The sequence below is a fragment of the Desmodus rotundus genome, chromosome 2, assembly GCF_022682495.2.
Source record: "Desmodus rotundus isolate HL8 chromosome 2, HLdesRot8A.1, whole genome shotgun sequence".
In the NCBI taxonomy this organism is placed as follows: Eukaryota; Metazoa; Chordata; class Mammalia; order Chiroptera; family Phyllostomidae; genus Desmodus; species Desmodus rotundus.
In genome coordinates, this window is record NC_071388.1 from 97375828 (window position 1) to 97389904 (window position 14077).

General features: G+C 36.9%; 1 protein-coding gene across 2 annotated transcripts in view; it reads right to left on the reverse strand.

Moving 5' to 3' along the window:
- The window catches only part of GSK3B (glycogen synthase kinase 3 beta), a 201190-nt gene that overhangs the window by 61374 nt on the left and 125739 nt on the right, over positions 1 to 14077 (reverse strand). For both annotated transcript variants that reach the window (XM_024578021.4, XM_024578020.4), the window contains exons 4-5: positions 9954 to 10064; positions 3363 to 3493 (exon numbers count right to left, since the gene is read on the reverse strand). In XM_024578021.4, coding sequence (XP_024433789.1) covers positions 3363 to 3493; positions 9954 to 10064 — 242 coding nt within the window. The remainder of the gene's footprint in view (positions 1 to 3362; positions 3494 to 9953; positions 10065 to 14077) is intronic.

Below are 14077 nucleotides of genomic sequence, written 5' to 3' on the forward strand. Positions count from 1 at the left end.
TGAAAATTATGACACTTTTCAGCATTAACTGCCAAGACCTTTCTACCTTATGAAGAATTTTTTTTTTAACTGGCAAGACAGATTCTAATTATATAGTCAAAAATTTACTAGAAGATAAAGAAGATAATAATGGAAACTCCATAGCCTGTAGATTTTTTTTAATCCTCACCCAAGGACATGCTTACTGATTTTAGAGAGAGGGGAAGGGAGGAAGAGAAACATTGATGTGAGAGAGAAACACTGATTGGTTGCTTCTTGCATGTGCCCTGACCAGAGACCAAACCACAACCTAGGTATGTACCCTCACCAGGATTAAACCCACTACCTTTCGGTTTACAGGATGATGCTCCAACTGAGACACATGGGCTAGGGCAGCCTATAGATTTCTTCACTACTTGGTGGAATTACCTTCTTTCTCTTCAGGTGAGGCCGGCTGTAACTTCCTGCCCTTTGAGGTTGAGAACATCTAATACAGTAGTCTTTTTTTGTCTTAAGAAAGCCCAACTAGCCCATCACCTAGTTCCAGGCCTTATTTCATCTAGTAAAGAATTAATCAACAAAACAAACAAGCAAGCAAAATATAACCAGAGATAGTGAAATTAAGAAGAAACTGACAGTAACCAAAGGGGAGAAGGGAGAGGACAAAGGAGGGGAAGGGGGAGGAGTTTTCAGGAACATCTATGAAGGACACATGAACAAGACCAAAGAGGGTAGGATCTACAGTGGGAGGTGGGGATGGCTGGGGTGGGGGGAGGAGGGGAAGGGAAATGGAGACAACTGTACTTGAACAACAATAAAAAACAAGACAAAACAAGAATTAGTAACAAGAGTGTCATACTGTTTTGTTCAAGTCATCATCAACCTGGCACTAAGGAGCTAAAGTATATCCCAAACTCTACCTGTACAAACCAACTGTTAAAAACAAAAAAAGCCAACTTTTAAATCAGAGCTATTAATATACAAGTGAAATCCATAATCTAAATATATTAAAACAAAGTAACTTTTTAAAAAATAATTTATTGATTATGCTATTACAGTTGTCCCATCCCCCCCCTCACTCCACTCCATCCTGCACACCCTTTCCCTCCCACATTCCCCCCTATAGTTCATGTCCATGGGTCATACTTATAAGTTCTTTGGCTTCTACATTTCCTATACTTTCTTACCCTCCCCCTGTCTATTTTACACCTATCATTTATGCTACTTATTCTCTGTACCTTTTCCCCCACTCTCCCACTCCTGCTCCCCTATTGATAACCCTTCATGTGATCATTTCTGTGGTTCCATTCCTGTTCTAGTTGTTTGCTTAGTTTGCTTTTGCTTTTGTTTTAGGTGTGGTTGTTAATAACTGTGAGTTTGCTGTCATTTTTACTGTTCCTATTTTTTATCTTCTTTTTCTTAGATAAGTCCCTTTAACATTTCATATAGTAAGGGCTTGGTGATGATGAACTTCTTTAACTTGACCTTATCTGAGAAGCACTTTATTTGCCTTTCCATTCTAAATGAAAGCTTTGCTGGATACAGTAATCTTGGATGTAGTCCCTTGCCTTTCATGATTTGGAATACTTCTTGCCAGCCCCTTCTTGCCTGTAAGGTCTCTTTTGAGAAATCATCTGACAGTCTTATGGGAACTCCTTTGTAGGTAACTGTGTCCTTTTCTCTTGCTGCTTCTAAGATTCTCTCCTTCTGTTTCATCTTGGGGAATGTAATTATGATGTGCCTTGGTGTGTTCCTCCTTGGGTCCAGCTTCTTTGGGACTCTCTGAGCTTCCTGGACTTCCTGGAAGTCTATTTCCTTTTCCAGATTAGGGAAGTTCTCCTTCATTATTTGTTCAAATAAGTTTTTAATTTTTTGTTCTTCCTCTTCTCCTTCTGGCACCCCTATAATTCGGATGTTGTTTGAAACCCCTATAACGTTTCAAGATGTCCTGGAGGTTCCTAATCCTCTCCTCATTTTTCCGAATTCTTGTTGCTTCTTCTTTTCTGGTTGGATGTTTCTTTCTTCCTTCTGGTCCACACCGTTGATTTGAGTCCCAGTTTCCTTTGCATCACTATTGGTTCCCTGTACATTTTCCTTTGTCTCTCTTACCATAGCCTTCATTTTTTCATCTAGTTTTCGACCAAATTCAACCAATTCTGTGAGCGTCCTTATTACCAACGTTTTGAACCGTGCATCTGATAGGTTGGCTATGTGTTTGCTGCTTAGTTGAATTATTTCTGGAGCTTTGAAGTGTTCTGTCATTTGGGCCGTTTTTTTTTTTTTTTTTTTTTGGTCTTGGAGTGCCTGTTACTTAAAGGGGCGGAGCTTTAGGTGTTCCCCTGGGTGGGGTAACACTGGTCGCTGCCCTGTGATGCTGTATGTGGGGGAGGGGCAGAGAGGGAGCAGTGGCGCTTGCTCCACTTTCTGCTGGATTTCAGTCACTCCCTCTGCTACCCACAATCAATTTGGGTCCTTCTGGTGCTGATTCCTGAGTGGGTAAGTTTGTGTACACTCTAGGCCTCTGTGGGTCTCTCCAACAGTGAGGCTGAGAGTTTCTCCCACAGCCGCCTCAACTCCCACGGGTGTTTTCAAGCAGGGGTTTGAGGCTTTATTTCCCCACACTGGAGCCCTGGGTTACGCAGTCTCTTTCGTTCCCCCACTGTTCCTCCCTATGAGCGAATGTGGGGCCTTGGGATCTGCCAGCTGCAGCCTGGCCTGCCCCATTCCATAATCCGCCACCTCGCTGGGTCCGCCAGCTGCCGCCTTGCCGCACGTCCTCTCCACCGCAGCTGCCCGTCTCTGCCCCTCTGACCGGGTCTGAATGAATGTTTCTTTTTTATCTCCTTGGTTGTTGGACTTCCATACAGTTGATTTTCTGTCAGTTCTGGCTGCTTTTTTGTTTTTAAATTGTTGTTGTCCTTCTTTTGGTCCTTCTTTTTGGTGTGAGGAAGCACAGTGTGTCTACCTATGCCTCCATCTTGGCCGGAAGTTGCCAATTTAGAATTTCTTATAGATCATTCCTTTTCAATTCAGAGAGAGCCTCCTCATGCCATAATTTATCTGGTCATTTTACTGAGAGACATTTATTTATAAACAATGCTATGATAAAAATCGCTATACATATACTATTTTGTAAATGTGTATTTTTAAGGGAATAATTCCCAGGAGTTAAATTGCTTGATGACAGACTATATACATTTATAATTCTGACAAAATTTACCAAAACTACCCTCTCAAGAAGCTGCACCATTTTATATTCCCTGAATGATGACTACAGTATTTTTAGGCTGTCATCATAAAGGAAATATATTTTTAAAAAAGCATATGGGTGAAAGGGTAAGGTAGGAGAGGAGTTAAGGGAGAAGAAAAGCGAGCTAGCTTACCTTCCAAAGTCACAGAGTTTTAAGACAGCCGTATCAGGGTCCAACAAGAGGTTCTGTGGTTTAATATCCCGATGGCAGATTCCAAAGGAATGAATATAGGCTAAACTTCGAAACAGCTGATACATATACAACTGGAATAAATAGTAAAAATTAATTGAATACTTTCTATCCCAAATAATTAAAAATCCTTAAGCAGGAAATAAAGTAACAGATTTTCAGAACAGAATAGGTAAAATGCTGGGAATTATTAGCACTCAATCTTCCTTTAATGTCTCATGTCATTTCTATACTAATTAGCTAATTAAAGTTTCAATCATGTATTATATTTATTCCATCCTTCAATAACTTAAAAAGGATGTTTTATTTATAATGTGCTTTGCAATTTTTTATTTTAGTAACATTGTACAACAAACCTGCTAACATTTTTCCCCAAACAGATAAAACGCCCAGAGGTCTTCCAAATGATGTGACTAATAAGTAACAAAGTATAGACTAAAAGACAAGTATTCACTTTAAGTTATCATTTTGTAAAAGTACTTCAGTTTCATCTTCAGAATAACAATTTTCCTAGATGTCAGTCCCAAAGGTTACTGAGACAGAGGCATGGAAAAATTCTACGTGAACTGAGAAAATCTATAATCAGTGATCAATCCAGATATCAGTAACCCTGTTAACAGAATCATTACACTTACACACTTCAGAAATAGACTTTAAAGTGTCATTTAAAAACAGATCCTAGCTGACCACTGACATCAACTTAAAAGAATATTTCAATTGTATTAAGAGAAAAGCAACAAGAAACTGGGTCTGCATGGAAGAAAGAATGAGACTCTTTACTGGGGAGGAGATGGACTTTATGAAGAAAGTGAGTAGAGATGACTCTTTAACAACATGGGTTTGAACTGCATAGGCCCACTTATATGTGGATTTCTTCAACAATATATTGGACAATCTTTTGGAGAGTTCCTCACTACTGTGAAGCAATTGCATCGATTACACCAGGCTACCATAAAGCTATCACATTGCTGCTTCTTTGTTATCAATGCATGAATTGTTATAACTGTAAATACACTGAATTTCTTTTTCACATAATATTTTCAATTTTTATGTCTAGTGTTAGTAATATACATAATACTTAATGTTTGGATCATACAATAATGATATAGGTACTGAAAGATGATTTATCAGATGATAAATCTTAAACTTACAGTATCAATATAGTATAGTACTGTAATTTATTTTCCTTATAATTTTCTTATTAACATTTTCTTTTCTCTAGCTTACTTTGTTGAAATACAGTATATAAAACATATAACATACAAAATATGTATTAATCAACTATTTATGTTATCAGTGAGGCTTCCAGTCAACAGTAGGCTATAGTAGTTAAGTTCGGGGGGGGGAGGGTGTCAAAAGTTAGAGGTAAATTTTTATCTTGGGTTGTGTGTGGGGGGGGTCACTGTTACCTTTTACCCCTGCATTAAAGGGTCAATTGTGTATCTTAAATCTTCTGTTTACTCCAAGGTCCATGTTCTGGTTCACTTTAAATTTTTCTGACTATTCACCTTCTGATCTCTACCTCAAAGTTACATACACCATGAAAAGACTTTTTGAAATGATTCAAACCAAAGATACTAGTGACTTGGTAAAAACAAAAACAAAAAACAAAAATGACAATTAAAGGTGACATAAAGCATTATCATCAGGCACCATATTTAGAGGTTAATGTTAAGACTTAATTAAAGTTAACATGAAATCTACTTTCCTTCACACAGGAATGATGAAAAACAGAGACAGTTGAATTTCAGTACATCCTTACCATTATACTGAACTAAAGCTGAAATAGTTTAAGCCTTCTTTAAAAGGAAGCATGATATAAAATGTACAGATAAGATCTTTAATTAGGTCATTATTTTGCCACCAAAGTTAGAAGGTATCCACATAACTTTCTAAAAGCTTCATAATTCTAATATTGTACCACTGTTCACAGAGTCGAACTCCAAGTTCTAAAGCTTACTCTAAGAGTTCTAAGAGTTTAATTCTCTGCCACTAAGAAAGTAAGTCCCCATAAGAAACTGAATTCATAGACATTAATTTACTAAAGGGGAGACCTTATTAACCTGTGTCAAGACACTGATGTCTAGGTCAGCAAGAATCAGTTAGAAAGAATTTTTTCTTTGCTAAAAATGTTTAAGGGTTAAAATGAGGTTAAGGTATCATTTTACTATATTCATTCATCAGAAAGATCTACTCTATCTCCATTCTCTTCACTTTATTTTTTGAAAAGTCAAGATAAAAAATGAAATATGCAGTTTTATAGCTTTTTTTGGTTTGACCCTGTTATAGGATAATTGAGAGGCTTGCCACACTAGAAAGACAGCAATAACAATAACAAGAAAAACAACTGATCATTTGACAAGCACTATCCTAAATGCTTTGCATGTACTATTTCATTTAATCCTTATGTAATAGGTCTATTATTTCCATTTTTCATATAAAATAACTGTGCCACATAGGTTAAGCCATCTGTCCAATAACACATACTCAATATTCTGTGATCATTTGGGTAAGTATGCCTCTTTTAATTATTATTTCTTTATTTTGTCATGTTCTTACTCTATGAACTAAAAGTGCAAAAATATAATCATTAAATAGCTTGATCACTAAGTAAAAGACTAGAATGATAAACTCTTAGAAAGTCAGATATTTAGCAAATTTTGAAATCTATTTAACATGTACATGTCAAACCGAGTATTTCACCTTTTGTTTATTTAATTATTGCAGTCACTCTGTGAGATCCACATTTATCCTAATTTTTATGAGAGACAATTGAGGCCCAATTAACAGTCTGAACACAATTTAAACCCAGTTACAGAGTTATCAAATCTAAGTAAAGTCCAATGTCCTCCCTCTCTATGCCACTAAACCTGTTTAAAACAAACAATGGAACAAAAATTTTGTTCCTGATTCACAAAAACACATCCAGTTCTCTGATGTGTACACAGACCCTGTTGTTAAATATATCTTTTCAATTAAAAAAAAATTCAAGATCACAACGATGATTTGCCAGGCATCTGTTTTAGAACTGTATTTAAAAACCCAGTTAATTATGAAAGATGTTCATCATAAAAACAAAGATGCTCAAAAACTTAACTTATATATAACTATCATTAACTACAAAGTGAACAGTACTATAAAAGGGGTGAAGAAAGAGGTTTGAAGCAATAAACTCATAGAACATACACAACTCCCCCAGAAAACAGGAAAGTCAGAGTCACAAAAAACTGCAGTTGCATTTTGATACCATGTATGCCATGTAAGTTCTTATTAGATGGTGAGGTCCATGAAAGCAACAGTTACATGTATTTATCAATTTTATTTCCATCTTCCAATCTAAGATTTTTCACAAAAAATACTTTCATAAAACTATATAGAATAAGTGAATGAGATCAACTACTCAATTCCACACAAAATTTTTATCTTTTCAGATCCTTAAACACAAGAATAGGTTTGTGTCCTGAACGAATAATGTCCAGGGCCAATAGCTCTGACTCTGGAAGGACTGTGGTTCTATAAAACAACCATTCTTTTTTCCACAAGGGGAGAAAGGGAATACTAGATCTTTCTTTGTATGCCAACTTCAATGTGTATAATAATAATATTTTTTAAAAAATACAGATTCCAAAGATCTCATCCAAATATATGCTGTCAGAAATACAAAAAAAGATGAGCACAAAACTCTTCATTACATATTGGTAATAGTAATAAAAAAAAAAAACTGAAGGGAAAAACAGTGTGTCCACATGATAGGTGACTAGGTGAATAAATTAGGATACAGCCATGCAATAGACTAATATACAGCCATAAAAAGACAAAACAGCTCTGTCTGTCTGTATCTATCTACTTAGCTACCTACCCTATGGAGTGATCTCCAGAATATATATTTTTTAAGATTTTATGTATGTATGTATGTATGTATATATATTTATTTATTTTTTAGAGACAAGGAAAGAGGAGGAGAGAAACATCAATGTGAGAGAGAAACATCATTGGCTGCATCTCACACGCACACCAACAGGGGATCAAACCTGTAACTCAGTGAACTTTTGCTTTGTGGTATGATACCAATCCATTTGAGCCACACCAGTCAGGGCCAGAATATATTTTCAATTAAAAAAGCAAGGTAGAAGAAATGTATATATTATGTAACCACTTACATAAAAAGGAGATGGGGGATAAAATAATCATACACATTTGCTTACTTAAAATGTAAACATTTAATTCTGGAGGAGGGAAGTAATAGATAGGGTAGAGGAAACAGGGATAAAAGCTAAACTTCTTTAACTATATATACCTTGTTTTGTAGATTTTATTTTTGGAACTATGTAAATATTTTCTATTTTGATGTAAAATTAACTTAAAAAATTTTAAAACACAATCTACAATAAAAGTAAAATTAAACAAACAAAGCTTAGTAAGGCACAAAGAAAGAACTTATTCAATGTTTGTTTAAAGTAGAGAAATGTGACCATTCATCTTAATGGATTATGTCATGGGATTAAAAAGAGCTGCACAAAGATCTTAATTATTTTCAGCTGGTATTGGTAGTATTGGTATTGTTATCCTAAGACTGTTGTACGTATATAGTATGGTACAGAACAAGTAATTATACTGTCATTGAAAAATGTACCATATGATCTCACCTTTAACTGGAACATAAGCAATAGAAGAAAAAAGCAAACAAAATATAACCAGAGACATTGAAGTTAAGAACAATCTAACAATAGCCAGGGCGGGGGGTTGGGGTGGGGGCGGGGACAGTGGGTAGAGGGGATTACAGGAAGTACTATAAAGGACACATGGACAAAACCAAGGGGGAGGGTGGAGGTGGGGGAGGGAGGTGGGTTCACCTGGGGTGGGGTGGAGGGATGGGGAGAAAAGGCATACAACTGTAATTGAATAACAATAAAAAAGAAAAATGGAATTTTTAGTGTTAGAGAAAGAAAATACAGATGAAAAATTGTTAAACCTTCCAATATTTAATTAGAAATATCAATATTAACTCATAGTGTATTAATCTTTGGGATTAATCTTTGCATTTTATCTCTGAAAAAGTTATCCATGTATTTCCTGGCTCTGTCTATAAAAAAGACCTAAAAACAGTAGGTCTTGCAATCCTGTGGCAAGTAACACCCCTAACATCCAAACTGTGGCCTCTAAATACCATTTCATACTAAAAGAGTAAGTTCCCCTTGAAAAAACGGCTCATTCCAAGTCTGAGAAAGAAATGTAAAAGATGAAATTGGAGCACTATCATGGTAGAAAGGAAGCTATCAAAGATAATAAGACTTGTCTAAGAAGCTTTAAAACAAAATCTACAACAAAAAACATACCTCATCGGTCACTTTTGGAAGATGCTATAGAACCAACAAATTATTATAAATTTTGGTAAGTAAAGGAAAATATTAAATATATATCCTGCCTTATATAAACTGTTCCTTAGGGTAATGAAATAGTTGACACGGGAAAGGGTCCATTCATGGAACTATACTAGTTTATAAATTAAAAAGGAATACTAACATTAAAGTATCATTTTTAACTGTTAATGAATTAATGGGTTTAGGCAATTATCACTAATGACAACAAGCATCACAAAAAAGAAAGACATTCTGTTCTTCCTTAGGAAAGCACGCAACACTACATATGAAGTAGTCCTGCTTCCTATCACCAACTTACAGGAAATACAGAGGAGAGTAATACACTACATTATACTATAGTGATCTAAGCAGTAAAATCCAGACCAAGAAACTGCAGGTCAAGTGACCCAGTTTCTTTAATAACAGAGTTGAGAGAGAAAGAGGGAAATGGGGAGAGAAATAGAGATTAAAAGAAACATTAAGAAGCATATCTGGCAATTGTAATATATTGACCTTACTTGGATCCCAATTCTAACAAAGGAATTTAAAATATACATATAAGACATATTGGAAATATAAATAGCAATCGGATATTTATTTAATCAGAATTGTGCTGGAAAAATTCCTAGCCATTCTGTCATGAATTCTATCAAATAAACAAGATGACAATGGTACTAGGTACCAAAAATTAAATAACACCTTAGATAGAATCTATATATATTAAAAATTATCAAAAGTTTAGACTTCAGCTACAGACACAATCTATCTATAACGGCAATAAAACACTGAATTTGATCATACTAATAACTATTATGTTATAATTGTATATGATATGCTTGTTCTAATTTCAGTCTGTGGCACAACAGGTACATCAGAATTATTTTTTTTAAAAAGGTGCTACACCCAGCAAAATTTAAGTCTGTAACTGTCTGTGAAAAAGTTCACTTGTCAGAAAAATCTCAAGTATCTTTAATACCTGGGTTATGAAAGTTTAAAAGGTAAAGATTTCATACTTTAAAACTGTACAAGAACTTAATGAAGCTCTAGCAATCCCTACTTTGAAGATTTTTCCTCTTAGGATTAGATACAATACCACAGTTAAAATACACCTAGCCTCTCCCTGGCTCATGATCATTAATTTTGTAAAATGGGAAATTGGTCCAGTTTTACATACCTTGACATAGATCACAGGAAGCGTCTGTTTGGCTCGACTATAGTGTCTGGCAACTCTGTATACTGTTTCCGGAACATAGTCCAGCACCAGATTAAGATAGACCTCATCTTTCTGAAAAAGTTTATTAAAAACAAAAAAACCACAAGATTATAAACTAGTCTTTAAATTCAGATTAAATGCTCTTTACATTCACTTATTCAGATTAAAAAGAATTAACATTTTCTGTGTTCAATCTTAATTATACAAAATTAAATCAGAACATAACCATAATAATAAAAACAATCTACTACACCTTTTCAGCACTGTTAAGATTCCTAACCATATTTAAACTATTATTTAGGGTATATGGTTTTAAAGGATATCACCTATCACAAAATTTCGTATTTTCTAGGAAAGGTGTCATAGTAATAAAGTGAGTATTGAATTGGGAGCTAAAATAGTGCATCACTAGCTCTAGCTCAGCTACTAACTGATGTGCACAAGTCACTTAAATCTCTCCAGGCTTTAGTTTCTTCAACTACAATATAAACAGTTGGAATAGATGTTCTTCAAAATTTCTCTAACCTCTACAAAAAGATTCTATGATTATCTGATAGTCTATATTTACTAGAACAACCACTTGTCTTCTACAATTAACTGAAAGAAAAAGAATAACTTATAAGGCAGCAAGTTACCATACTCACAGGTATTATTGCAGGTCACATGTTTAAATATCCATTCTCAGCAGCATAAAGACACCAATCCAAGATCAATGGAGAGAAAGAAGGGAATTTCAACTAAGTACCAATCAGGAAAGAGGAACAGAGCGCTGCCTTACCCTGAACATGTGAACAATATCAGAGAAGTAAACTAAAGCAGAAAACAAAGTTGAGAATCACTGTGTTCAAATCTGGAATTAGCTACTGAGTGGAAAAATCTACAGTTAAACTTTCACAATCTTCCCAATTCAAAGTCATCTTATCTACCACAATGAAATGAAGAATTTCAATTTTCAGTGTTTACTGAGTATTTACTGTATGTCAGTAATCACTGCAAAGGAAGGAAGGGTGCAGGTAACAAAAAGATGACATCTAAACTGAGTATGAAAGGAGCATTTCAGGCAGAAAGAAAACCATGTGGGATCAAAGAGCAGAGCAGAGCTCAGAAAACAGTTTAGTGAGACAACATACCATTGACCTTACCACCTATTCACTATCCTTCACTCTTTCATATTCTCCTCTCTTCCCTTTCATATCCAGCTTAAATTTCATGGTCTGTCATTACCCTCATTCTCTAACACAGAGATCTGTAAACAATAGCAAAGTCATGCTACCTGGTTTTGGTAAGGTCTGATGGGAATATAGTGATACTCATTCACTTAAGTATTATCTATGGCTAGTTTTGAGCTACAGCGGCAAACTTGAGTAGTTGTGACAGAGACCATATAACCTGCAATACCAAAAATATTTACTACATAGCCCTTTATGAAAAAGCCTGCCCAGTCTGCTCTATGTACCCTCCTCTTATGCCCTACTTGTCTGATAAACCACAACCCTGGTTAAGTCAAGCTTTCCACACATTCCCTACCTGTAGTCAACAGACGAACATGGCTGAAAACCTAGAACTATACTGACTGATCTCACATTAAATTCATCTTCATGGAATTCAATCAGCCCAGTAGTAATACTACATTTGCCTAGTCTATTCACTTTTTCAAAGTACTTGATTGCTTCTCTTCAATCTCCAATACCTTTCTTTCCGTTCTCACCTTCAGCTGATGACCTTGCTTATACCACTTCATGTGCCCACCTAACACTATCTATCCCCATATACTCTATCTTCCCTTCTCTGGAGATAAGCTGACTAGGCCCCTTTCTAATGCAAATGATGCAACTTGTAAAAATAAAACAGATACTATTCTGTTTTTCCTATTCATTCACTGCTTCAGTAATTTTCCTGTCTTTCTCTATCACTGTGCTCTCTGTGTGACAGCATTATAATCAGTACACAAAAATCAGTTATTACTCCCATTGTTTTTAAAAAAAGAAAAAGCCCTGCATTAATTACCACCATATTACCAGGCGGCCTTTAAGAGCAAAAGCTTCAAAGTAGCTGTCTAAACTTTCTTCAATACCTGTTTTATCTCATTCTCTCTAAAACTTACTCCACTGAATTTCACCACCACTACTCCACCACAATTGCTCATCAATATCAACAATCTTGTTGATAAATCCCATGTCAATTTTTAGTCATCTAACCCCTCCCCCTTCTGCTTGGTTTAGCACTACCGTTTGACATAGTTCATCATGTTCTTTTCTTTGAAACACTTGTTTCTTTTTTTAATATATTTATTGATTATGCTATTACAGTTGTCCCATTCCCCCCCCTCACTCCACTCCATCCTGCACACCCCCTCCCTCCCATATTCCCCCCCTATACTTCATGTCCATGGGTCATACTTATAAGTTCTTTGGCTTCTACATTTCCTACACTATTCTTACCCTCCCCCTGTCTATTTTACACCTATCATCTATGCTACTTATTCTCTGTACCTTTCCCCCCCCTCCCCCTCCCACTCCCCTACTGACAATCCTCCATGTGATCTCCATCTCTATGGTTCTGTTCCTGTTCTAGTTGTTTGCCTAGTTTGCTCTTGTTTTTGTTTTAGGTGTGGTCGTTAATAACTGTCAGTTTGCTGTCATTTTTACTGTTCCTATTTTTGATCTTCTTTTTCTTAGGTAAGTCCCTTTAACATTTCATATAAGGGCTTGGTGATGATGAACTTCTTTAACTTGACCTTATCTGAGAAGCACTTGATCTTCCCTTCCATTCTAAATGATAGCTTTGCTGGATACAGTAATCTTGGATGTAGGTCCTTGCGTTTAATCTTGGGTAATGTAATTATGATGTGCCTTGGTGTATTCCTCCTTGGTTCCAGCTTCTCTGCGACTTGCTGAGCTTCCTGGACTTCCTGGAAGTCTATTTCCTTTGCCAGATTAGGGAAGTTCTCCTTCATTATTTGTTCAAATAAGTTTTTAATTTTTTGTTCTTCCTCTTCTCCTTCTGGCACCCCTATAATTCGGATGTTGTTTGAAACCCCTATAACGTTTCAAGATGTCCTGGAGGTTCCTAATCCTCTCCTCATTTTTCCGAATTCTTGTTGCTTCTTCTTTTCTGGTTGGATGTTTCTTTCTTCCTTCTGGTCCACACCGTTGATTTGAGTCCCAGTTTCCTTCACATCACTATTGGTTCCCTGTACATTTTCCTTTGTTTCTCTTAGCATAGGCTTCATTTTTTCATCTGGTTTTTGAACAAATTCAACCAATTCTGTGAGCATCTTGATAACCAGTGTTTTGAACTGTGCATCCAATAGGTTGGCTATCTCTTCCTCGCTTAGTTGTATTTTTTCTGGAGCTTTGAAGTGTTCTGTCATTTGGGCCTTTTTTTTTTTTGTCTTGGTGCATCTGTTACTTTAAGGGGAGGAGCCTTAGGTGTTCACTGGGGCAGGGTAACACTGGTGGCTGTGTTGTGACGCTGTAGGTGGGGGAGGGGCCGAGAGGGAGTACTGGTGCCCGCCTCACTCTCCTCCGGATTTCAATCTTTCATTCCAATACCCACAATCAAACTGGGCCCCTCTGGTGCTGGTTCCCGAGTGGGTGGGCCTGTGTACACTCTAGGCCCCTGTGGGTCTCTCCAACGACCTCTCCTGTGAGGCTGGGAGTCTCTCCTGCTGCCGCCCCAACCCCCACAGGCATTTTCAATCAGACGTTTGAGGCTTTATTTCCCCCGAGCTGGAGCCCTGGGTTGCGCGGTCTGCTTCACTCCCCGCTGTTCACCCGGTTTATCTATGCACGAATGTGGGACCGCGGGGTGCTACCCACTGCTCAGCCTGCCACTCTCTCCACCACTCTGAGTCCAGCCCTCTTGGTTTATCTGTGCGCCAGTGTGGGGCCGCAGGGTCTGCTAGTGGTCAGACTGCCTGCGCCGTTCGTCCCACACTCCGCTAGTCTCAGTCCCCCCACAGCCACTCGAGTCCTCTCCACCCCGGTGCCCGACTCCGCCCCTCCTACCGGTCTGGATGAATGTTTATTTTGTATTTCCTTGGTGTCAGACCCCCTTGCCGTTTGATTCTCTGTCAGTTCTGG